This window comes from Scomber japonicus, chromosome 13 (genome assembly GCF_027409825.1).
Source record: "Scomber japonicus isolate fScoJap1 chromosome 13, fScoJap1.pri, whole genome shotgun sequence".
Taxonomy (NCBI): Eukaryota; Metazoa; Chordata; class Actinopteri; order Scombriformes; family Scombridae; genus Scomber; species Scomber japonicus.
Window position 1 is genome coordinate 2768407 of NC_070590.1, and position 27233 is coordinate 2795639.

General features: G+C 39.1%; 3 protein-coding genes across 3 annotated transcripts; 1 reads left to right on the forward strand and 2 right to left on the reverse strand.

Moving 5' to 3' along the window:
- Positions 1-6147: 6147 nt before the first annotated feature.
- LOC128371007 (E3 ubiquitin-protein ligase RNF26-like) lies at positions 6148-9124 on the reverse strand. The gene is made up of 2 exons (XM_053331200.1): positions 8991-9124; positions 6148-7561 (listed from the first exon to the last, which is right to left on the reverse strand). Exons 1-2 carry the CDS (start codon positions 9067-9069, stop codon positions 6213-6215), a joined length of 1428 nt encoding a protein of 475 aa, XP_053187175.1. The 5' UTR covers positions 9070-9124; the 3' UTR covers positions 6148-6212.
- Positions 9125-10332: 1208 nt separating this feature from the next.
- On the forward strand, positions 10333-25551 carry LOC128371765 (uncharacterized). The gene is made up of 3 exons (XM_053332144.1): positions 10333-10712; positions 23574-23635; positions 25163-25551. Exons 1-3 carry the CDS (start codon positions 10333-10335, stop codon positions 25549-25551), a joined length of 831 nt encoding a protein of 276 aa, XP_053188119.1.
- LOC128370997 (complement factor B-like) lies at positions 14241-24107 on the reverse strand. The gene is made up of 18 exons (XM_053331186.1): positions 23998-24107; positions 23530-23736; positions 23263-23448; positions 22976-23152; positions 22382-22468; positions 21944-22083; positions 19350-19494; positions 19128-19259; positions 18718-18828; positions 18477-18614; positions 17636-17745; positions 16984-17113; positions 16633-16771; positions 16298-16374; positions 15342-15442; positions 15032-15161; positions 14598-14647; positions 14241-14467 (listed from the first exon to the last, which is right to left on the reverse strand). The coding sequence occupies exons 1-18, from the start codon at positions 24053-24055 to the stop codon at positions 14297-14299; spliced, it is 2289 nt and encodes a 762-aa protein (XP_053187161.1). The 5' UTR covers positions 24056-24107; the 3' UTR covers positions 14241-14296.
- Positions 25552-27233: the final 1682 nt, after the last annotated feature.

Here is a 27233-nt window from a genome sequence, read left to right on the forward strand (position 1 = left end):
ATCCATCCTTCCTTCTTTCCTTCCTTTTGTCTTTCCTTCCCTCCTTCCTTCCTTCCTTCCTTCCTTGTCTTCTTTTCCTTTCTTCCTTTCCTTCCTAATCCCTTTTCCTTCCTTCCTTCCTTCCTTCCTTCAAATATATTCAGTTTATTATCAAACGAGACTAAAGTAACAACATTTAAAGAAGCTAGAACCAGATCATTTTGGCTTTAAATGATCAACTAGTTACCAAAATGGCCGTCGATTCATTTTCTGATTGTTGCAGCTCGACTTAAAAGACTTAAAGATAATTTATCAGTCAGATGATGAAACACTAAGGCCTTGTTCAAATCCTTTTTTTGATACAAGGGTCAGTAACTAATAAGGGTTGCCAAGATGATGAATTCATAAATCAGTTAAACTAGATTTAAAAGCAGCATCAGGTTTGTTAAAATGTACATTTAGTATTTGTGTTGGTTTTATATCATTTAAATGACATTTGCACCATTTTTTTACCAAAAGGAAGACTGAATGCTCCTGAAAATGTCAAATGGTGTAACCACAAAAAGATGATAACTATTAAATAGTTTATCCACTTAGAAAGGGAGGAAGGAAGGAAGGAAGGAAGAAAGAAGAGAAAAAACAAGAAGTAGGAGGAGAAAGAATGAAAGAAAGAAAGAAAGAAAGAAAGCAGTCAGGTTCCTGATCTCCATGGTAACCAGAGTAAATGTAATATTTAGAACAATAGTATTCCATTAGCTTTATTTAATATAAAAGTTATAATGTAAGATCATGCCAAACTAGTTGATATGGTGTTAGGAAAGAAGGAAGGAAGGAAGGAAGGAAGGAAGGAAGGAAGGAAGGAAGGAAGGAAGGAAGGATGTAAGATCATGCCAAACTAGTTGATATGGTGTTAGGTAGGAAGGAAGGAAGGAAGGAAGGAAGGAAGGAAGGAAGGAAGGATGTAAGATCATGCCAAACTAGTTGATATGGCGTTAGGAAGGAAGGAAGGAAGAAAGGAAGGAAGGAAGGAAGGATGTAAGATCATGCCACACTAGTTGATATGGTGTTAGGTAGGAAGGAAGGAAGGAAGGAAGGAAGGAAGGAAGGATGTAAGAATCATGCCAAACTAGTTGATATGGTGTTAGGTAGGAAGGAAGGAAGGAAGGAAAGAAGGAAGGAAGGTGTTTTATTGACTATTTACTGTTTTTATGGTTACACCACTTAGACATTTTTGCCATAATCCTCTAATATATTCTCTCTAAATGGATTAAAAGCAGAAATTTGATGCTGGGTTCACATTTTAACCCTTTAAATTTAAACTACACCACTTCCTGTGACATTTAGTATCTTTATTTAGTAAGTATTGTTCTGTCTTAATAAAACATCAGATGTGTCTTTTACAGCTGGTTTGTTAGGAATTAAAGAAAGTGTAAAATAAAGTAAGGAAAAGGCTTCAGGATGTCAGTCTGCTGCTCCGCTCACTGTGGCAGAAGGTATCGATTGATTTATTGATCAGCTTTTATATTGGGAAGCCTTTGAAGGAGACAGGTGGACATATGGAAACAAAAGATCTGTCTCTCTCTCTTTTCTTAGTTTCTTTGTTTTCTTATAACAATCACAGCTTCTCCACTGGTTTTCTTTTCTGCCTGCTCAGCAATTAATCCATGTATGACGGATCAAATAAAAGCTTGAGGCGTTTAAAATTCTCTCTCTCTCTTTTTAACCCTTTAAATTTAAACTAAACCACATGGAGACCCTCATGTTTCCTCTGGTTTAAGGATCTAAAAGTTGTTTCTCAGTTTAGTTTTTATTGTATGTAATAATCATTACATCCACACGGAGGCGCACGTGACACAAAACTCAGCTGTTTGACTCCTTTCATTACTGTTTCTATTCATTTATCTTTCTTTCTTTCTTTCTTTGTTATTATAAGGGAAGAGAGCTAGAGTGAGTCAGCCGGTGATCAAGTTCATCCAGGGTCTGAACTAACCCTCCAAACCCTGACACACAGAGAGCTTAATGAGTGCTGCTGACGGAGCTGACGGTGCTGACGGAGCTGACGGTGCTGACGGAGCTCCTGCTGCAGCTTGTTTGTCACTGAAAGGGAAAACTCAACTAACCGTGACAGAGGAGAGTGTTTCCATGACAACCTGTGTGTGACGGAGGAGGACGCAAAGCAAAAAGCGTCTACAAGCCAAAAAACCCTCAATGTCTGAGTCGTACAATCTGATTTAATTGACTTTTGAAGCGTTTTGACTTTAAATCCTCCAGTCTGTCTCTTCATCTGTGAACACACTCAGCGTTTCTAATTACAAGTGTGTGTGTTCATGCTGTAAGTTAGATGGAAACTTTAGCAGTAAAGCTAATGCGGGTCGTTGTTCAGAGTGTGTGGCTCTTCTGTTGTGTAGCAGGATGCAGTCAGGCTCAGTGTGACCGTCTGCTCTCACTACTGGAGCCATTCAACCAGACACACGTTCAGTAGCAGCTCAACATCAGGAACACAGCTGGGTTTCTAATGAATGCAGATAAACTGAAGATAGGGAACTGTACAGTGAGAAAGGATGTTTCTACCAGGCGGGGAGTTCCTGTCCTCTGAAAAGAAGCCAATGCGGAAGTAACTTAGAGCTGCATTCTATCAAAAGGCCACCAGGGGGCGACCGTCTCATTACAAGTCAATGGAGAATTCACCAACTTCTCACTTGATTTCTAACCTCAGTAAACGTTTTCAAAATGTGTTTATGGTCTCAATCGCTAGTTTAAAGCCTTCTTCAATGCAGTATGATGTTCATTTGGGACATTTTGGCCTCTCTGATTTTATATGTGACGATGAAGCAGGCTACGTTGTGATTGACAGGTTGATTGACCAATGTCCTTGAGATCCAGCCCTCACAACCAATCGCAGCCTCCCCGCTCCGCCGTAGGTCCCGCCCATACTTCCGTCCATGACTCCGCCTCATGCCCATATAAGTAGAATCAGTGTTTTTATTTTTCCCAGCATGCACCTGAAATTTTCAGATGGCTGCTGCCTAGATTAGAAACTATTGGCTTCCGAGCAGCAGTCCACAAACCAATGGGTGACGTTACGGATGTTACGTCCATTTCTTATATACAGTCTATGGTTTCTACCGTCTCTGTGATGAATTTAAAGCATCTCGTGGTGATCTGCGATGCGATCTCTCTGGAAAACCTGCGTAAAGACATCAAATTCCCTCACTGTGTTTCCCCAGATGGACTGTTTTAGCAAAAACAATCTTTTTAGTGCCAAACCGATTTATTGGTCGGCCGATATTATGGGCCTTTATTATATGAGCCTTTCACAGATATATCGGTATCGGCGTACGTTTTTTTTCCCAGATATGCGCCGATATGAAAACTTCTTTACAGAAAATAGACTCTGTGTCATTATGTAGTTCATCCAGCAGATACTGACATGATTTATAAGGGGGATCATTTCTTATAAATCAACATTCATCTCTCATTATAAATGTATTCATTAGTTCATGTAGATTTAGGAATATAAAATAAAGATAATTGATGAATAAAGTGAGTTTAATTGGTCCTGTGACTCCATTTAAACTCACATCATGATTTATTTACTAAATATACAAATAAATATTGATTTTAAAGAATTAAAAACATCATTATATGTATTCAGTAACATGTTAAATATTAAAACATGAGGATAAAACCCTCCTGAGTAAAAACTTAAAGGTGTGACCTCCTCTGTAATCAAAGTGTTTTAGCTTTAAAGTGAATTAATAAGATTTTCATGTCAAGAAAAATAATAAATACTTCAGGACTTAAAACAGTTTATTAAAAAAGGAAGATATAATTCATTAAAGCAAAACATCCACAGCAGATATTCTTAGTATTATAACATTTTTTGATCACCTTATATATATATATTTATGTTTTTTAAATAAAATGTCCAAATAAATAAAATAATAATACTTTAATAAAAAAACAAACATTTGACATAAATTCATCAGCTGTCGCTCTGAGTCTTTGGCACAGTTCAGTTCAGTTCCTCTCAAACTTTCACACTTTCTTCTTCTACATTATGAGATTTAAGAACTTTGTATGTTTGCTACTAAAATAGAGAAACCAGTGCAATACATCTCAATATACTGTTTCTATATTAAAAACAGAAAGAACTTGGTTTAGTTAAGACCAGGCGGGGAGTTCCTGTCCTCTGAAAAGAAGCCAATGGAGAAGTAACTTAGAGCTGCATTCTATCAAAAGGCCACCAGGGGGCGACCGTCTCTATACAAGTCAATGGAGAATTCACCAACTTCTCACTTGATTTCTAACCTCAGTAAACGTTTTCAAAATGTGTTTATGGTCTCAATCGCTAGTTTAAAGCCTTCTTCAATGCAGTATGATGTTCATTTGGGACATTTTGGCCTCCCTGATTTTATATGTGACGATAAAGCAGGGTATGCATTAGGGCGTGGCTACGTCCTGATTGACAGGTTGATTGACCAATGTCCTCGAGATCCAGCCCTCGTAACCATAGCAACCTCCCCGCTCCGCCGTTGGTCCCGCCCATACGTCCGTTCATGACTCCGCCTCATGCCCATATAAGTAGAATCCGTGTTCATTTTTTCCCAGAATGCACCTGAAATTTTCAAGATGGCGCTGCCTAGATTAGAAACTATTGGCTTCCGAGCAGCAGTCCACAAACCAATGGGTGACGTCACGGATGTTACGTCCATTTCTTTTATACAGTCTGTGGTTAATACATGTAAACTGAAAACTGTCAATAATGTGAAATAGTGATTCTTTTCTTTATCGATTCATTTTCTGACTTTTTTTAAGCAAATGGTAAAAAAAAAACCCCAAAGTTGACAAATTATTATTGTTTTTGGTCCAAAACACACAAATTAAAAAAAAAGTAATTTATCATCATATAACACTAACAACTAAAACATTAGATATTTGCATTTGAGAAACTAGAAGCAATATATTTCAGTTAATTATTTAGTTTATGTGCCTCATCAGGCTTGTTGCTTTTGCTCTTTTTACCCTGATTCTTCTTTATTCTCCTGTCGGTAAAATGATCTTCAGTGTTTAGTTTAGTCGACTGTGCTCCGCCCGACATAAAATATTAATTCTTCAACGCGTTTCTGTGACTGTAAAGGAGAAATACTGAGCTATACTTTAACAGTGACGGCTATGAAGAGTTACACAGATAACACACCTGCTCATTACATCTGAATATATTCCAGTATTTCATTTCCAGTGTTACTTCAGGCCGACAGGTGACTGATATTTCCTACAGTGATAATCTGAATTTATTGCTATTTGACATGAATATTAGAACTAGACGAGATTTCAGTAACAATATGAAACAGACACAAAGCTGCAAATCCTCAAGAAGCTGGAAACGTTTCTCTAAATGATCAATTCATGAAGTTAAAGTGATGGTTCGGCATCATATGCACCATGAGGTCTATCTAAACACTACCTCAGCTCTTTATTTTCATTTGGTCGGAAATTAGTGGAGTTAGAGCCATCAGCTGAATGTCTTAGCACAGGCGCTAACGGGACCACCAGAGCTAACGGGACCAGCAGGCGCTAACGGGACCATCAGTGCATCTGGTAAATGACCCCACTAATAATGCCTGGATTGTTATCAACCTTCTACAATAGTATAAATAGGCTCTTTACTCATAAATCCATGCATTGGAAAGTTTGTAAGTACACCAGGAGTTTATTAAAATAACACTTACCTGATGGCTTTTACTCTGCTGCTAATGCTAAAGCTGGAAACATCGTCGAAATCTCGTGTGATCACTGAAATACCGCGAGATCACGCACATCTAGAGATCTGTGTGGGATCTCGCGATATTTCGACGATGTTTCCAGCTTTAGCATTAGCAGCAGAGTAAAAGCTATCAGGTAAGTGTTATTTTAATAAACTCCTGGTGTACTTACAAACTTTCCAATGCATGGATTTATGAGTAAAGACTATATTTGTACTACTGTAGAAGTTTGAGGCATTATTAGTGGGGTCATTTACCAGATACACTGGTGGTCCCGTTAGCACCTGGTGGTCCCGTTAGCGCCTGTACTAAGACATTCAGCTGATGGATCTAACTAAATTATTTTGCCACCAAATGAAAAAAAAGGGCTGAGGTGGCGATTAGATAGACCTCATGGTGCATATGACGCTCGGTCGAACCATCACTTTAAGTGTCAGCAGCTTGAAGTCAGTCTGGTCGTTAACGCTGTCAGAGGAAGACGTCCATGGTCTCTGTGATTGGCTGACGGCAGAGCGGACAGCAGCGCTGAGCGACGGCTCGGCGCTGCGTCAGGATGTCGGCGCAGTGCCGGCAGAGACAGAGGTGACGACACGGCAGCAGCAGCACCGTCTTACTCAAGTCCTGACAGATGACGCACTTCTTCCTCTCCTCCTGCTCCTTCAGCAGGCTGAGCAGCTCGCCGTCCGACGGAGAGATGTCACCGCCGCCGCCGCCGTCCGGAGCCGAGGCTGGCGGGGAAGCGTTAGTCCTGCTGATGTCACCGACCTCGCTGCTCACCGGCTCGCCTTCCTGCTGAGCGAGGAGCTGAGGAGAGTCCGTTTGGATCGACTCAGTCGCTGGAATCAGGAAGTCAGCCTCAGACGGGAGTAAAGCAGCCGTGTCTGTGAACGGAAACCTGGTCCGGGTCACTTCCTGTGTAGCCCGGGTTCGAACCACCTGATAGGTCAGAGCCGGTTCTACGATCACTGCGTACATCCTGCGAAGGCTCCTCTGGACTCCGGGTAAAGAGCCGACCAAGCGGAGGCTCAGCTGACCCACGACGACAGGAAGTCTGGGGTTCAGTACGAGCAGCGCCACCGAGATGACGGCCGCCGAGATGAGAACGCCGTACGTGTCGACCATGAAGACGGTGATGAAGACGCGGCCCAGCGCTCCCAGCAGGTCCAGTAACAGCTGGCAGGGCGTCCACAGCAGCACCGACGCTCCCACCAAGCAGCTGTACAGGAAGGTGAGCAGAGTCAGAGCCAGATCCACCAGCCTGTGGACCGGATCCGCCACCGCGTCCCAGGCGCCCGCCACCGCCGACACGCCGTTCTGCATGGCGATGAGGATGATGTTCACCACGGTGTTGATGAGATAGAGGACGAGGCTGAGCGCGATGCAGACGCCTTCACACATCTGTCTGAGGACGCAGCTGGCGGAGATCAGGCCGCGGTGCAGCACGTCTTTGGTCCGCCACGCCACGTGACACGAGAGGTGACCCACCATCTTGAAGCTCTCGCACACTCCTCCCAGCGTCTGCAGCCAGCCGTCCAGCGCGTGCAGGACTCCGTGCGCGGCGCTGGAGACGGCCTCCGTGGCGGTGAGGAAGGAGAACAGAGCGAAGTTGCAGTATTCCAGCAGAGTGGAGCCGTTCAGAGCGAGCAGAGCGCCGTGGAGGGAAACGCCCACGCCCGACAGGAAGCGGAGAAGCCAGCTGAACGTCCTGACCAGCAGATCCAGCAGCAGACAGCAGGCGTCCGCACATCTGCCCACCGCCACCGACACCAGGTTCACTTCATCCATGTTAAACTGGAGAAGAGACAGAATCACAGCTGCTGTTAGAGATGATCACATATTTTATACTTAATGTGCTGATTTCTCTTCTGGTGTTGTTCTTGAGTCAAGGAAGGGAGGGAAGAAGGAAAGGAAGGAAGGAAGGAAGGAAAGGAAGGGAGTAAGAAGAAAGGAAAGGAAGGGAGTAAAAAGGAAGGAAAGGAAGGGAGTAAAAAGGAAGGAAAGGGGGAAGGAGGGAGGGAGGGAGAAAGGAAACGAGGAAGGGGGAAAGGAGGGAAAGAAGGACAGAGGAAGGAAGGAAGGAAGGAAGGAAGGAAGGAAGGAAGGAACGAACCAACAGTCAAAACAGATGGGGTCAATTTATACAGCAAACAGCAGCTGGATTTAAATTAAAACACATTTTCTTCTTCACTTTAATCTGTCTAATAAGAATATCATCTCTGGTAGATTACCACTTAATACTAATATTACTGCTGTGATGTAAATAATGTCAATTATTATTTTTTATTATTATATATTTCTACTATTATTGTTTTTCATACTTATTTATTGTTCTTTATTGTACTCTACTGTCCACTTGCTGCTGTAATACTGTAAATCTCTCCATTGTAGGAATAATAAAGAAAAATCTTATCTTAACATTTATAACTTCCAAAGGGGAAGCCTTATTGTAAATTTAACCTAGATGGATATAAATGCATTATTATATAGACTAAATTCATCTTGCCAAATAGTGACCCTGCATTAATGTATGAGAAATTAGGTTATAACTCAAATACAACTGTTAACTAATGCTTTATTAAATGTTCAAACTCTAATTAATAACTATTTATAAATCCTTTATAGAGGGTTACTGCAAAGTGGTACCAATTAGTTTTAGCAGGTGCTGACCAAAGATCAATAAAACTATAATGATAAATGTTCAATTTGTTTTAAAACAGGCCCAATAATTCACACATCTACTGTATTATTTTAGTCAACCTAACCTAACAGATTCATTTATTTAGGTTAAATATGAGTTAAACTTGTGCTGCTGTGTGTAAAGTTTTATGCCGAATTTAACACACACTTATACTGACTCTGAGGATGCATTTAAAACACACTTTAAATGTTTAAATATGCTCATAAATGTAAAATAAGCACATTTCTTAATGGAGTTTGGTAGTAAAACGTCACAATAAACAAAACAGAGCTGCTACCAAAAAAAAAAAAAAAGCCAATTTCTTGAATAAACAGCAAACATCTGGAAATACTGACAAACATCTGCAACACACGTGCCAATAAAGAAGCTGCATCTGTCATTTATTTATATGTTTATATTTATTTGAGTGTGTTTATCAGTAGCCACATGCTAACATGGCTAACGTTAATCCAGCACAGACCACACCCATTCACATGAACCAACCAGCTCATTAATATAAACACTATAAAACCATCTATCAGGGGAGAATCAGCTGGTGTGAAGTAAACATGACTCACCTTGGCAACATGGCTCAGAAAGATGTAAAACTAGTAAATGTTTATAAAAGTGCAGCCATGATTTTAGCATTTTTCCTTCCTTCTTCTTCTTCTTCTTCTCTGTGCACAACAAACATTCAGAGACATTACTGCCACCTAGCATGCTGGAGGAGTTATTAATACACCAAAGACAAGGTATTCTCTCTCAAATCAAATACTAATAAACTGATAATACATTCATATAATGTATGCATTGATAATTATGTAATTAAGGAATGTGTTAATTGTTTTTAGAGCTCTGCTTTATAACCCACATTACAGGTTTATTATTATTATAATAAGATATATTCCTTTATTAGTCCCACAATGGAGGAAATGTGCATTATTATAGCAGCAAGTGGACAGTAAAATATAATAAAGAACAATAAATAATAAGTATGGAAAACAATAAGACCAATAATAGTAAAAAAACATATATAATAAAATAAGAGTAATATTGGTATTAAGTGGTAATATACCAGAGATGATATTGTTATTGCACAGATTATAGTGTTAGAAAATGTACATTATATGTATATTGCACAGTTGAATTGAAATTAGTAGTATACAGGAAATACTAATATATGATTGTTTATATATATATTATATTATATTAATTAAACATAACAAACTTAGCTGTCCTCATACAAACTAGTAACTGTCTTATTAACTGCAAATGATCAACATTAGAAAGTTATAGTCATTTTAAGATACATATTTACAATAGTTGCTTATTATAGCTTCAAGTATGGTATAATAATGCAATTACCATAATGACAGTCAAACTATTTTAAATAATATATATTAATAATCATAGAATGTATAGTAGTGTATGTAGGCACGTAGAGACTAAGTGTAATATACTGTAATTTAATCATATTTGAAAGTGACTTCAAAATACTGCAATGAAATGTGACGTTTTATTATGAAATGTATCTCAAAACGGAAGCCCTTTATTATTGGGTTTTATTTTTATTTCTCAAATTACATATTTATTTCAAATTCTTACAGTTAAACGTCTATTTTATGCCATTGTGTATGAAATGCGCTATATAAATAAAACTACCTTGCCTTGCCTTTATTATGAAATATATCTCAAAACGGAAGTCTTTTATTATGAAATCTCTCTCAAAGCGGAAGCATAGTGGTAAATACCAGCAACTGACACGAACTCTTCTCTGATTGGACGATCGTAGTACCGCACATTCTAACCAATGCGCGAGCGGTTACGGCCCCTATATAAACGGCTCTTACCGCTTCCTGTCATTCATCTCATTTTCTCTTTACTCTCGCGACTTAAACTACCAATATAAACATGTCTGGACGTGGTAAGGGTGCCGGTAAGGTCAGAGCCAAGGCAAAGACCCGCTCCTCCCGTGCCGGGCTCCAATTCCCGGTCGGCCGTGTCCACAGGCATCTGAGGAAGGGTAACTATGCCCAGCGTGTCGGTGCCGGTGCTCCCGTCTACCTGGCGGCGGTGCTGGAGTACCTGACCGCTGAGATCCTGGAGCTGGCCGGAAACGCCGCCAGAGACAACAAGAAGACCAGGATCATCCCCCGCCATCTGCAGCTGGCTGTCCGCAACGACGAGGAGCTCAACAAGCTGCTGGGAGGAGTGACCATCGCTCAGGGAGGAGTGCTGCCCAACATCCAGGCGGTGCTGCTGCCCAAGAAGACCGAGAAACCCGCCAAGAAGTAAAGTCTCCGAAACCTGAGTCAGAAACAACACAACGGCTCTTTTAAGAGCCACACACTCCTCACAAAGAGCTCACGTCCTCGTTTCTATTAGAAATTGTACTTAGTTTATACTAACATAATTTATCAACTAGCATCATAAATAAGACTTGCAGGTCACTTGTCAATCAATCTTTATTTGTATAGCATTAAATCAAAGTCATCTCAAGGCTCTTTCCACATAGAGCAGGATCTAAACCAAACTCTTCAGGTTTTAACTTTAAAGAGACCCAACATTCCCACATGAGACACAGTGGAGAGAAAAAACTCCCTTTTAACAGGAAGAACCCTCAGAACCAGACTCAGAGTGGGAGAACATCTGCCTGGACCGGTTGGGGTTGAGAGGAGAGGAAGGAAGGACATAGGAGAGAGAGGAAGGATAGAGGAGAGAAGCACAATGAAAATCAACAATGAAGCCAGACGGTCCGGACTTGTAAGATATTTAAAAGTGGTAGAAAAGGAGGGAGTAGTCAGTTTGTCATTACTTGAGTTTTTTTGTTAACATTTAAGCAACTAATGAAATGCTGCAATTTATACTATAGTTGTGGAATCCAGAGGTTTGGTACAACTTGTCCTGTCCTATTGTGAGAACACTGAACACATCACATCTTGAGCTTGAGTTCACAAAGACAAAATGTACATATGACAGAATAGACTGTATGCTGTTTGTCAAAACTAACACTTTTTTCAATCTTTAGAGCCACACAGCGCTGAGATGTTACATCCTCAGTTGTCATAATATATACTTAAACCATAAAGGCCCATTATTTATCAACTAATAATTCTGGAGACTTGCTGGCCACTTGATTTAAGAAAACAAAATTTAAAGTGAGGAGGAGGAGGTAGTTATGTAGCCATTGTAAAATAAACAGCACACAAAGTAAGGACATTTGTTTGGTAGATTATTTTTCGTTGTGACAATTAATCTTATACCGATGGATAGCTTTTTTATTTCCCTTTTTAAATGGAGCCACATTTGTAAGGAACATTAGTGGGTTGAGTATTGGGGTTGCGCCCATGAAAAATGCATCACATCTAATGGGCGTGCTGTTTGTGACCGTGACCAACACCACCACGCTGACTCGACTGAACTACATTGCCCAGGTGTTCCTAATGAAGAAACTAGTGACTGAAACTAGTGACTGAAGTCAGCGTCAATTTAAATTAAAAATCTTCTGAAACACGTAATGAATGAAAATGTCCTGAAGTCAAGTGAATCCAGAGTAACCAGTTTGACCAGCCAACCAACCTACTGTGCATTTAAACATCTACATGCCCCCGCGGAGGACTCCAACTTCCACATGGTAAGTCTTCTTACTCTTGTAGGAACTTGTAGCTTGGTGGCTGAAAGAAAATGGGAGCTGATTGTATGTTAACGCGGGTAATTATACACCGTGTAGAGTGGGGCCCCCTGTGGGTGGGCGTGACTACTTTTACTCAGGACTGCGCAGGGGTGCGAGGGATAAACCCAATAGCGATAGCTCTTAGAGGGCGTAGCCTATACGAAATAGAACTGAGATGGTGAGCTGCCGGTCTGAGTGTCCGCATTGCGTAGGCCTGCACAGCTGCCCGTGTTCTGACAAAAACTAGAAAGAGAGATCATATTACTCCCATCTTGGCTTCACTGCATTGGCTTCCCGTAAAATTCAGAATAGAATTCAAAATCCTCCTTCTCACCTTCAAAGCTCTCAATGGTCAGGCTCCATCATATCTTAAAGAACTGATAGTACCTTATGTACCTACTAGAAGACTGCGCTCCCAGCATGCAGGTCTACTTGTGGTTCCTAATATCTCTAAAAGTAGAACAGGAGGTAGAGCCTTCAGCTATCAGGCTCCTCTCCTGTGGAACCATCTTCCAGATTTGGTCCGGGGGGCAGACACCCTCCCTACATTTAAGAGTAGGCTTCAAACTTTCCTTTTTGATAAAGCTTATAGTTAGGGCTCTTTGAGCTCTTAACTTATGCTGCCATAGGCTTAGATTGCCGGGGGACCCCCACCCCCATGATGCACCGGGCCTCTCTCTCCTCCTCCTCCCTCTCTCTCTCTCTATCTATCTATATCCATTAACACTCATGTTCTATTAATGCATTCAATAACCTAAACTTCTTCCCTGGAAGTTGTCTTTCTGGTTTCTGGTTTCTGGCTCTGCTTTCTCGTCCTACAGGTAATCTGGGCCTGTAGACGTCCGGATGACGGATTCCAGTCCCGGACCATCTGGCTCCATTGTTGATTTTCATTGTGCCTCTCTCCTCTATCCTTCCTTTCTCTCCTCTCAACCCCAACCGGTCGAGGCAGATGTCCGCCCACTTCTGAGTCTGGTTCTGAGGTTTCTTCCTGTTAAAAGGGAGTTTTTTCTCGCCACTGTTGCTCATGTGGGAATGTTGGGTCTCTTTAAAGTTAAAACCTGAAGAGTTCGGTTTAGAACCTGCTCTATGTGTAAAGTGCCTTGAGATAACTTTGTTGTGATTTGGCGCTATACAAATAAAGATTGATTGATTGATTGCTTGATTGATTGCACAGAGAACTGGAAGAGGGCCCTGATTCACTGACCTGGGGGGGAGCTGGATGCTCTATCAGCGGGGCTGAGCAGCTATAAAAGAGTTTTGATGAAACCTTTAAAGTGATGTAGTAATCCATTTAGTCATTCTTTTTTGAATGCAGTTTTAGAGAAAGCATGAGAAAAGTAAATTAATAATCTGATTGTCAATATATAAACAGTGTAATTTTTTTTTTTAAAACAGCGCTCTAATAGAGCAGAGAATTTGCAGCTTAATAATGCATAGGTCTGCATTATTTGATTCATTTTATTAGCAAATATTACATATAAATATTTCTCATGCTGTCATTGGTTATATGACAAGATCTTGACGTGTAAGCAAAGCCAGCAGTGGAGCAGCTGGCCTCTTCTCTCAGGACTGCTGCTGTGCTGCTGTGGGCATCAACGGTTTTGAAGATATTCTCGTATTGAGTCTTTTCCACACTCAAGAGAATTGTGACATCAGTGGGTGTTTGTCATTTTGTCATTTACGGAAGCAGGTTGATTTGTTTGTTTGTCAAATTTGTGAACTGTATTTCATTTGGTCAAAGTCAAACTTTCAATCTGTTACAAAGCAGCTAAACACAGTGTTTGGATTTGCTTGTATTGCAGCAATAAGCAAAAAGTCTCTGTTGCAATATGGGTAATTCTACATTGAGTTATTGATACTCAGTATCACGCAGATACTGTAAAGTTTGTTCATTGATAAAATCAACACACAACAGTTAATTTCTTACATTTTTTATCACAATTATACAAAAATCATAAATACTCCATAAGGGAAATCGTCTCACTCTATATACCGTCACATAGCCAAGAAGACTAATCCATGGTGCAGAAGAGCATAGCTATTTGCATCACTGTAAGTGTAGATTTTGAGACTGAGTAATGCCAAATTTATTTTGAATGTGCACCAATCAGCAAACAATAACAAACAGTTTTTAGACACAAAGTCCACACAAATCACGTTTACTAAAATGCTGAAACAAATCATAAGAAATTCATTGAATCAGTCCAAAAAATGAAGTGGCGCGTAGTCATCCTGTTCCTCGACGCCAAGGACTGATTTGAGGAAAGGAACAACTCTGAAAAGATTAATATGGAAATCTCTGGAAGTGTCGTCTGACTCTTGCATACCACCATCGCATAGATTCTTAGTTCCCCAGCTGACCAATGCAACCTGTGAAATCAATTGCTGGTTACTTTACATGATCAACAGGAACTTGTGATGTCATATTACATAATTTTAGTGTTTTATTTTTATATTTTTGAGAAATATTTACCACCACAGGAAAAGAGCAACTGTTTACCTGTATTGTGCGATACACATAGTCTTTGAACACTGCACCTCCAGAGTCACCTGTACCAATAAATACACACACACACACACACACACACACACACACACACACACACACACACACACACACACACACACACACACACACGGTTACACCCAAAATAACTGGCCTCAGTTCCAGATCTGCACCATTGTTGCTCAGACTGAATGACACCTTACTTGATAACTGAGGCTTGTCAGGCAATTTAAAGGGATGTTCCTTACTTACCCAAAACACACATATGCCTCTGTCTTGATTCTGCTTGCAGTTTGCAGGTACTGTATGTTGGTGAAATTATCCTAGCTTTGCTCATTTCAAGGATGTAACTACCAGCTCGGGATTTCATAAAGCCTAAATATCTCATTAAATAAGATAAGGACACACATGACATATAGGAAACATACCTGAACATGCTATATGATCTCTGTGATCACCTCGACCGCCAGTGCACAGGAAGTTATCAGTCACAGCATCCTTTGGATTTTTCGTTGTTATACCTGGTGCAGTTAGCGCATGTCTGATGCATGCATCCCACTGTGAAAAGAAGTAGCAGTTTAAGTTGGCTTTTGGGTTTTGCCATACACTCTCACACACACACACACACACACACACACTCTCACACACACACACACACACACACACACACACACACACACACACTCTCACACACACACACACACGAGACACAACATAGCTCAGTCACTAAAAACTTACATGATCACCAAGCTTAGCATAGATAGTTTTTTTAGCCACCAGGGGATCTTTCTTGGTCAGGAAATGCAGTTTTTCTTTATGAGTCTTGAACAACAGATCCTCTACAAAAGAGAACAGAAAAATACTGTTAATTAAATTAATTACACTATTTTAACCCACCTCATTTAATTCTTATAAGAGGTATTGTTTTGTTGTTGTTGTTGTTTTTTGCTAAACTAACCTAGAGCTTGAACCTAGTCGTGAGGAGAGGACATGATTTATTGCTTATTTAGTTAATTTACTAATGTACAATATTTGTCAACAATTGTAATCCCTGTGAAGCATGTGCAACAGATAACACATGACTGACAAAATAATATAACATATAATCACATAAATTAATACATCTAAATATTATTTACATGCAAAAGGAACGTGCAAAGGAAATATTAAGTATTTATTTAATCATCCACATTATTTTCTTTATTGTATTCATTAATTATGTACTTATAAATTATTCATTTATAGCAAATGTTTATTAAATATGACTTCTTAATTGGCATCTCAGTTTGTCTAATATCGGCTTACAACTACATTATAGTGTGTTTTTAACAATTAATTGAGTGTTAATTTAGTGATTACAAAACGTTAAACTAGTTTTACTGTTATGATATGACAGTACGATTGATGGGACCTAAACTAAAACTAAAAATATATATGTCCAGTGAGAGAAAAAAAGCTTGACAGGCAGCATCAGCAACTGAGGGAAGCAAGGCTCAGCAGGTGATTCATTGTGGTTCATTTAGCTGGAAATATCAGATTGACTCAAATGTCACTATAATGTATTGCAGTTTAAGATTGTAAACAGGGTCCATTTAGGTCAAATCACCAACTTCTCTATGAAGAAAAGCAATTTTTAGTATTCATGACCCCTGCCTGTGTCTTGGTGTTATAGCTAGTTGGTGTAGTTACATCACCTTGGTCCTTGCATGTGGAACCATGAGGCAGTCTTAGAGCATCGCGGGTCTCCACGGTGCAAGGTATGCAAATATGTCTGAACGAGACACCAAAAAACCAACATAACATTGGAGATGATGATGTTCCGAGTAAACAACTTTTAACACAATGTTTATTTATTTATTTAAATTAAAGAAGCTATATTACAAATGTTATTTTACAAAGCATACTTCAGAATTTGTGATTAATCTATTATCTCTTCTGGATGAGTCTGTGTGTTAAGATTAACTTGACAATAAGAAGCATTCATTTATAATCCTCATGCAGCCGAAGTGATTTTGATAGTAGTTCTTACCTGACGCGATCGGAGTTATCAACATACACCTCCAGTTCAATGAGAGCCACGTCATAGTCATAGAATTCCTTCACTCCTTCATTCACTTTAGCATTGACATTGAAATTTGGGTGTAATGTGAATTTTTTAACTTTTTTATCTGTAAAAGAGACACAATCGAATGTATTAAAGTTGCTGTCATCAGGAATGGGAAATGAATATCTTTAAAATCAAAATACATGACAAATGTATACATAACAAATACATGAAAAATATCCATTACCAATAAAATAACTTCACTGGATTACATAACACATACACATATTCTTGTATAACAAAGTGCTAAAATGCCATTATATTTGGTTATCTTACAACTGAGCCCTCCTTTTTCAATTTCAACGGTGATGTGTTGCGGTGTATCCTCAAATTTGAAGCAGTGAGCAGCAGTCAAGACAAACTTGCGGGTCACCAGAGAGCCAAGGCAGCTTCTTTTAACTCCATTCTTTGAATTGAAATGATAAATGAATGAATAAACAATGTCATTTCATAGCTATATATTATGCAGAAGTAAGAATTAACATTCTGTTTTTGTGGTTACTCAGCACAACATCTGGCACCACTGCAAAGACAACAAGGACAGCATGGCTGGTAGATAATTAAGAAGCTGTTTTCCCACAAAGTCACAGTTATTCTCCATTGTGAAAAGTATAATACTTCAATTTGATTGTATTCACTTTTGCAATCGTATTTCACACATTAATACAAAAGTTAAAGGTATGTAATTTAGTAATAGTTATATTTATTAATTAGTATAATTTAGTAATATTTAGTGGCATCTAGTGGTGAGGTTGCAGATTGCAACTAAATTAATAAACCTCCCCTCCCCCGTAACCTCCAAGTGTGTAGGGGAACCTTTAGTGGCTGCAAAATTTGCAAAGAACACAAAACCCCTTTTCTAGAGCAAATGCTAAAGGCCACAAAAGTCTACATACTGCACATTTAATTGAAATACTGAAATATTCACCTTGACAATAACGGAAACCACCCATGGATACTTTCTCTTTACCCCATCTTTGTCTGTTCCTCCCGTTGTTGCATTGTGAAGACCACATAAACCCACAACTTCGTCTGCATCTACATAAAAGAAAAAAAACCATGGTGATTAAAACAACAAAGTCATCGTTACAGAGTATCTGGGATGATAGAACTGGCAACTATGTAGTGTTTAAAGATATTTGTTGAAATGTTGATATTTTATAGTTTCTTTTATGAATATGCATTATTTACTGGTGTGATTCTTCCTAAGTTCTGTTCTTGTTAAATCTATGTTTTTACTGGTCTGCTCTCCTAAAGCAGGCAGAAATACGATGCCTTTATGAAATGTATCTACAATGGGATATCTGACATCCCCCCTTCATTATCTGTCCACTTCAACATCAGTGGTGCAGGGCTAAGTATCATTTAGAGACACCATAAGATCAGGAGTGATGCTTCTTCCTGCTCTTAAGTACTTAAGGAAACAAGAGAATCAAGTTTTACCCTCCAGTTATAAACATATATCTCCTTAGTGTCGAATTAGAGGTTGGAGATGAATGCTTATAGGTAAACAGTGACACATAAATGCATTTGTCATGAGAAAAATCCATTCTCAGTGTTTGTGCACTTCACAGTTGTGTAAGTTGTATACTGGACCAAGATTGACCTGAAACTAACTGTAATGTGTGCAAAGAAAAACCCATATTTGAGTGGAGGGGGACTTTAAACCAAAAGCAAACACAAGGCGTAGCAATGAATAATTGAAGTGGAAATTACCAAAATGTTTTACCAGATTCATTCATCCCTCTGCTGTCACTTTGGTGACTTACCAATAATATTATCAAAGGTCTCCTCCAAGTTTCCAATTATATTTTGCATTCTGAAGTAATGCTTTCCACCAGTGCCTACTACGAGGGGCTTCAGGTCGTCATCGTAGATCTCAGCGCCAATACCAAAAATGTAAATGTCTGGAACAGAATAAAAAGTAGCTTGATCATCGTTGAGTCAAGACACAGAAACACACTCAAGCTCAATTCAATTCAATTGTCAACAGATCAAATAGAAACTCACCAAGATAGTCTTCTCGGGGTTGAACGTGCCCATTAGGAGGCTGGTTCATGTACACCAGGTTCTTTATTTTTGCCACAGTTGGTAAAGGTGGACCGCCCATATTGTAAGCACCTGCAATGACATAAAACAGTGTGTTTTTCCTGCTTTAACCTTTAGTCTTACACAAACATAATTAAACTGTGTCATTAATACTTTGCAAAAGCTTGATTCATCTTTAAATCTGTGCTAGTTCAATGACAGTTATAAAAGTAAGAAGTAATAAAACTTCTAGAGGGAATTCAAACATTTTTCACAAATTTAATGAATGTGACGTTAAATCCATAATTTGCCTTCAGTGAAAGCTACATTAAGGAAATAAGTATACACATAAAATATATACATTAAATATATCAAAAGGGGAAGGAAATGACCATCTGTAAAAACGATGATGACATGACGATGTTCTTTAAATCCATCATCTTGAACTCGTTGCTTTATCAGAGCCATTTGTTCCAGGAAGGTCTCAAAGACGAGGTTTAGATCTGTTCCAGAGGTTTTTTCATCTGGAGTCAAAACACACAGACAGGTTACCATAACTTTAGGATCAACCTTGTTTTTTTTTCATAGCAATGTGTACAATATATTTGACTTACCGTTTACTTCAAAATTGTCTATTTTAGTCTTCAAGGAGCTTTGCGTTTCTCTACCATCCAAAAAATCAAGAATGTTGACAACTTCATATGTTATAGAGGAGAAAAAGCGGATGTCATAGTTTGGAGTCACAGCAAAAGATGAAATCTGCGGAGACACAAAGAATATCAGTTAAATACAAGGTGGTTGTAAGATGCTAGATGATCTTTAGCATCTTACAAAGTTTTGACACAAGTGTGTTAAAACCATAGACTGTATAAAAGAAATGGACGTAACATCCGTGACGTCACCCATTGGTTTGTGGACTGCTGCTCGGAAGCCAATAGTTTCTAATCTAGGCAGCGCCATCTTGAAAATTTCAGGTGCATGCTGGGAAAAATAAAAACACGGATTCTACTTATATGGGCATGAGGCGGAGTCATGGACAGGCGAATGGGCGGGACCAACGGTGGAGCGGGGAGGCTGCGATTGGTTGCGAGGGCTGAATCTCAAGGACATTGGTCAATCAACCTATCAATCAGGACGTAGCCACGCCCTAATGCATACCCTGCTTTATCACATATAACATCAGGGAGGCCAAAATGTCCCAAATGAACATCATACTGCATTGAAGAAGGCTTTAAACTAGCGATTGAGACCATAAACACATTTTGAAAACGTTTACTGAGGTTAGAAATCAAGTGAGAAGTTGGTGAATTCTCCATTGACTTGTATAGAGACGGTCGCCCCCTGGTGGCCTTTTGATAGAATGCAGCTCTAAGTTACTTCCGCATTGGCTTCTATCCAGAGGACAGGAACTCCCCGCCTGGTTAAAACATGCAGACTTGTGGAACTGCTGTGAAATGTTTTGTTAATGCAACACCTCCTCATGTATCAAACTGCTTATGGTCATTTTTTTGAGTAATTGATCCGTTTATCAGCAGAAAGAGTATCCTGCATTGTACATTTACAACAAGCCAAGGGATGTAAAATGTATAAAACAGTCTATTGGGAATGTACGGAAACCAAAAGTGTTCAAAATCAAAAAAAAAAAAAAAATGTAAAAAATATGTTTTAGACCAGCAATAAACTGTATTTAAAGAGCTTGTCTTTTAATACAGTTTATTGCGGGTAAATCTAAAAATGTGTTTTTTTCACCATACCAGTGTCCCCAATGAACTTTTCTTTTAAATATGAAAATTTTTAGCAAGATGTCTTTGTCAACAAGTGAAGAGCCAGTCATGTGATGGTTATTGGTTTGTTATATATGGTTTGGTCTGATTGAGACTGTCCATACCAACTGGTCCAACTGCAAAATCATGTGTTTGTGTTTGTGAGTAAAGTAAATATAAACTACTACTACTACTTTCAGGCCCATCAATAATATTTTAACATTAATAATACTTTTTTTGTGTTACTCTGCCGAGCTCAATACAAACTCTAACATGTAATTTTATTCTTTATTATATCAAGTAATTGATTGAATGTCCAAACTAGTCACACTAACTGCTGTATTTTTAACATCTTTTAGCAACTCAGCAAATATATTGCCAGGATCCAGTGACGTGCGGTCAGGGGAGGCAGGTGAGGCCGTACTTCACCTGTTATCATGGAAAAAGACTTAAAAATTAAAAAAAATAATAAATGGTTATATTTGTCCAGTGATTTGCACTATAACGTTATTTTCTATCTAACTTTACTAGTTTCGGATTATTTTTAATTCAAAATCGCTGAATTTTCACATGTACTGATCAAACACTGAAAAGAGACGCGCAGTGAGGCAGCAGCGAGACGAGCCTCACCAGGGATTGCGCAATGACTCGGCTTACTGCGCTGGCATGCTATGCAGTGAGACAGTACAGCTGTACAGCTGTCTCTCTGTATGTCGCTATTAACATGTTCAAACACTTTTACTATATGAACTAAACTTCCATAGTTTAGCTGATGATATAATGTACAGTGTTTGTAGTGTGTTTCGTGTGATGAGCCGAACCCTAACCCAGAAAACGGCTGCAAAAAGTCACTAAGTGAGGCATGCAGTTCTCCGGCCTCATGGCAGGGGGCGCTCCTCATCCCAGTGATTCTTATTACGACTCATTAGCTGCAGAATAAGTGACAGTAAGCTACAACTACAGTGAGCAAGTCGGCAAGTCATCCGTTTTTTTCCCTTCTTGTCTGGCCTTTGTTCAGTATTTTTAAACATAACCTGTTAACTGCTGCCAATCAAATGGTGAATAAGCTACTCTGTAGGGTTCATATGTTTGTAAATCTGATTGTGATGAAGTCAGTGCCTCACCAGACATGAACCTCACCGCACGTCACTGCCAGGATCCATCAACAGCAATCTGTACTTTCACCTCATGTGTATACTTTAAATTGAGCCAACAATCAGCAAAACGATTACAGCCTAACTCGCATCTCTACTTCCAGCACAGTTTTGCTGACTGTTAGAAAATTAAGCATCTCGAAAGTGAGAGAGTCCTGTGGCAGCCACCCGTTGCATTAAAAAAACACTGTAATTTGAATATATGCTCTTGTATATGTACAATTATTTTGGATAAAACATACTCTAGTTTATGTGAATCATTAAGTAAGAGAAAAGCTGTTTGTTCCTCACCTTTGTAATGAGTGATTTCACAGCATTTTTTGCACTTGTGATGTTCTCCTTACTGATGCTTTCAGAAATATCCACACCAATATAGATGTTCAGTGTCCCATTTTTTGAAACCCTGATTCTTCTCCCCTCCTGTGTGTCATCTAAACCATCAACAACAAATATTGTTACTGTGCCGCACACAATACATGTCTTATAATTCCCTATAATTCTGTCAGCGTTAGTCTTTTTAGTGCCAAAATTCTTCTTCTTTTTTGTTACTAAACTACTGCCTGGTGCAGACCAAATAATCGAGTGGTGAGTTTTGGTGCAATTAACAACAACAAAAAAGAGGATAAATGATCACAAATGTAATCAGCCCCAATTGCACTGTAATAAAAAATATCACAATAGAATTTCTATTAAATAATGATAATAATATCAGTAGTTCTATGACCTTACCCGTGGGGTCATGAGTAGTGAGGCTGTTTTTGAGTGAACCACCGAATGCCTTTGAAACCTCCATTGGAGTGTCAAAGGTGTGTCTGTCTGTAAGAGGCAAAATAACAAATACACAGGGAGTTGGAAAAATGTTATAACAAGACAGAATGACAGACAAGATAAAGTTCTGCAGACACAAAACAGCTACTGTGAACATAAATGGGTGGGAAGTTGGTGAGGGATCGTGTCAAAGTGAATGCATTTCTGTGTAGATTTGACCTGCCTCTGTTTCAGGCACCCTCACCAACCACAATCGCTCACTGGCTTCCCACTAGTTAACAAGGCCTCTCACTTTCACGTAAGCAGACACAATGCATTGATGCTTTTTGCTACCACAGATATGGACACAATCATTCAGTACCATTTACTTACTGGCATGAAGACTGTGAAATTTGTAAATATTAAAGAAAATGTCACTTTAACGCCTCTAAATTAACTTGACAAGCTTGTTCATTGCTTTTGGATGTTGTGGCTTTTGTGCAGGAGACATTTTCATGGCAAAACTTTGGTCAAATAACACAAAACATCAACAGTGCTTGAAGGTATATTTCTTACAGTAGCATGCTGGTTCTATGCCAGTCCACTGGCCGTTCTCAAGACAGATTCTTTCTTTTGACCCCACCAAAAAGAGATTGCCATTGCAGTTGTAAGTCACTTTGTCACCAATGTCAAACTCATGCCCTGATCTTGTAGCGCCAGCTGGGATGCCAGGATCAGCACAAGTTTCTCCTCCTGCAGTGAGAATTAAAAAACAACAAATAAGTCATAAAATAGTCATAAATGTCCTGAAACCTGAATGAAACAAAGAGGGAGGGAGCAGAAGATTGCTGCTCAGGATTTACCATCATGGCTACATATGGGAGTAGAGCCGGTCCACTTAGCATTTAATCCACAGGTACGTTTGGCTGAGCCACGTAGTTTGTATCCAGAGTAGCACTCATACGTGGTCTCGTTGCTCACAAAGTACTTCTCTTGAGGAGGGGAGACGTTTCCATTCTCCAGCACGTTGGGGTCTGGGCATTCAACCACTGCAAAACAACATATAATGATCTGATTAATATTATCATGTAGAGAGATTGGCCTGAGGCAAGGTGTTACACTTTACTTACACCTGCATCTCTGTGGAAGAAACCTTTTGGGTCCTGGTATCCAGGTGCTGTCACGCTGACACAGACGTGTCAGAGCAGGGTACGGATAGTAACCCTCAGGACAGTGGTAGACCAACATGGTGCCTATCTGTAGATTCTTGGTCAGTGTATAATAACCTCCCTCAATTTGCATATTACTGTCTGTGCAATTACACCAGACTTCTCCACCTGAAAAGGAAAGACACTAATTAGGTGTTAATGTACTCCTATGATTTATTATTGAATCAATTAAAAAATATGAATATAAAAAATAAAAAATATTATGTCCAACTATTTATCAAAAAGTAGAGTAGTACCTCCTGCACAAGAAATAGAAATACATGGATATTTTGGCAAAAACATGCTTTGAAGCCTGAATTTAGAAATTCAAAATGATACTTAAAACATGTCACTACATTTCGTTTATCTGAAGTTAAAACAGGAGCTTACCCATATAGTGGAGACATAAAAGAGCAGCAAACCAAGTCCAGTGCTTATGAAATCCCATGTTGAACCTTGAAACTGCCCTGCTAAAACTGGGCAACAACACAAAATGAGAATATTTTGCTGGAGCTTTACATTTATTTCACAGTGATCAGAAAGAGGGGGTGGACAACCTAATACCATCCTGTTTCTCATTAACTTCAGTACAAATAAAGGCAGATCAATAGTGTGTGTCCCTCAACAAAATTATAATTGCATTAAATGTCAGGTAGATTAAAATGATTTGTTTTCAATCCGTTTCAGTAATACAGAAATAAGCAGGGTGCTTTTAACTAACTATTTTCATTACTCTATTTAAATAAACCAAAATAAATTAATGAAATATTAAAACTCTTACAATGTGAAAAAACAAAAAAAGAGAAGAAGAAGACCTTAGATTCTTATAATGAAAGATGTTTAAATTAATCCAATATGTTTTTTTAATCATCTGTTTTTTAATGCTACTGTAATAGTCCAAATGACTTGTTTTATGTGTCCTGACCTGAAGTTGGCCATGGTTGTTCCTTTTTTGAGTTCACTGTCATGTCTGGCAAAGAAAAACCCTTGCTTCATCATTTCCCAAAACACAGAGGCATTGCTTGTTGACATGTTGACTCAGTTATTGATTGTGCTAGTGCGCCTACACACACACACACACACACACACACACACACACACACACACACACACACAATGCTGGTTATATTGGTCATAGTGCTTTTGCATTTAAATAGTGCTGAATGTTATCAAAATCTTTCCTCTTCATATTTTCGAACCACCTGCATCATTTCTCGAGAAAAAAAAATCACTTATTCCAAACAATGCAAACACAGCTGATCATTTAACAGCTTTTCAATTTGACAGTTTTGTTTCAGTCTAGCTTCTCAAAGGGCTTGCCTTTTATTATGAAATGTATCTCAAAACGGAAGTATTTTATTATGAAATCCCTCTCAAAGCGGAAGCCATGTAGTAAATACCGGCAACTGACACGAGCTCTTCTCTGATTGGACGATCGTAGTACCGCACATTCTAACCAATGCGCGAGCGGTTACGGCCCCTATATAAACGGCTCTTACCATTTCCTGTCATTCATCTCATTTTCTCTTTACTCTCGCGACTTAAACTACCAATATAAACATGTCTGGACGTGGTAAGGGTGCCGGTAAGGTCAGAGCCAAGGCAAAGACCCGCTCCTCCCGTGCCGGGCTCCAGTTCCCGGTCGGCCGTGTCCACAGGCTGCTCAGGAAGGGTAACTATGCCCAGCGTGTCGGTGCCGGTGCTCCCGTCTACCTGGCGGCGGTGCTGGAGTACCTGACCGCTGAGATCCTGGAGCTGGCCGGAAACGCCGCCAGAGATAACAAGAAGACCAGGATCATCCCCCGCCATCTGCAGCTGGCTGTCCGCAACGACGAGGAGCTGAACAAGCTGCTGGGAGGAGTGACCATCGCTCAGGGAGGAGTGCTGCCCAACATCCAGGCGGTGCTGCTGCCCAAGAAGACCGAGAAACCCGCCAAGAAGTAAAGTCTCCGGAAACTGAGTCAGAAACAACACAACGGCTCTTTTAAGAGCCACACACTCCTCAGAAAGAGCTCACGTCCTCGTTTCTATTATAAATTGTACTTAGTTTATACTAACAATGATTTATCAACTAGCCTTATTAAGACCTGTAGGTAAAAGGTTTCATAGGGAGTAGAAAAGGTGAGTAGGTATATGTAGTTGCTGTTAATACATTTCACCTTTTCACATTTAAATAACTTAATAAAATGCTGCTACTGAGAATTCCCATTTTATACTAAAGTTGTGCAATCCAGAGGCTTAGTTACAGCTTGTCCTTTTGTGATAACACTAAACCTGTCACATCTATAGTGTTTTAAATGTGTGATGAAAAATGTACATGACAAAGTTAAAACTGTGAGTTTGTCATTTGATTAACTTTGTAAAACTAATACTAATATAAACTTGAGACCCAGGTCCTGAACACAACTCTTAAGAGCCACACACTACTCAGACCTTACATTCTCATTGTCATCATAATATATATACTTAAACCATGAAGGCCCATGATTTATCAACTATTAATAATGGAGACTTGCTGGCCACTTGATTTAAGTTTAATTTTATTCAAAATGAAGTGACAAGGTAGTTATGTAGCCATTGTAAAATAAATATAGCACAAAAAGTAAGGAGATTTGTTTGGTAGATTATTTCTTCATTGTAACAAAGCTTCTTGACAATTAATCTTATACGGATGGATAGCTTTTTTTATTTCCTTTTTAAATGGAGCCGCATTAGTGGGTTGAGCAGCAGAGCTGAGTATCTGGGTTGCGCCCATAAAAAATGCATCACATCTAATGGGCGTGCTGTTTGTGACAGAGACCAACACCACCACGCTGACTAGACTGAACTACATTGCCCAGGTGTTCCTAGTGAAGAAGCTGAAGTGTGAAGTTAAGAATAAAAGGAAACCACTAATCCAACAGGAAACATGAGATTCTCAACTCAACTTCATTCAGCGTCAATTTAAATTAAAAATCTTCTGAAACACGTAATAAATAAAATGTCCTGAAGTCAAGTGAATCCAGAGGAACCAGTTTGACCAGCCAGCCAACCTACTGAGCATTTAAACATCTACATATTACTTCCCACTTCTTATTCAGTTGTTTTCACTATGTTTTGTGTAAAAGTTATTTTCCTTTAGTCTAACTGTTGTTTCTTACAAGACTTTTAAAAATCCCTTTAATTTCTACAACATTAATAAAACAATGGTGGATGTTCAAAGACAGACATGGTGATAAAGTACATTGTTAATTCAGTAGGTCTGTTTAATCTTTACAATTAAAGACTGATCTTTCCTAGAAACATCATGTAGTCACTGTGTTGTTGTTTAGATGGGAAAGAAAACGAACTTGTTTGATATCTGAATGTGTTGATGTGTTGTCTTTGCCATTGTTTGAAAAGTTTACCCTTCTAGTACAAATACACATAATCACATTAGGATTTATTAGGACTGCATGATTAAAACCTCATAAAGACAGAAGATATCCTCATCAAATCCTCTGTTAAATATCTTGGAGCAGATGTATCTTAAAACGCCAAAATCAGAGAAATGATTTTTTAGCACAGGCCTTGTTCTACTTTTATTGTTTTATGTGGATTTTTGGTTTGAATCCTACTCACTGATCAGCCAGCAGGGAGGAAAAATA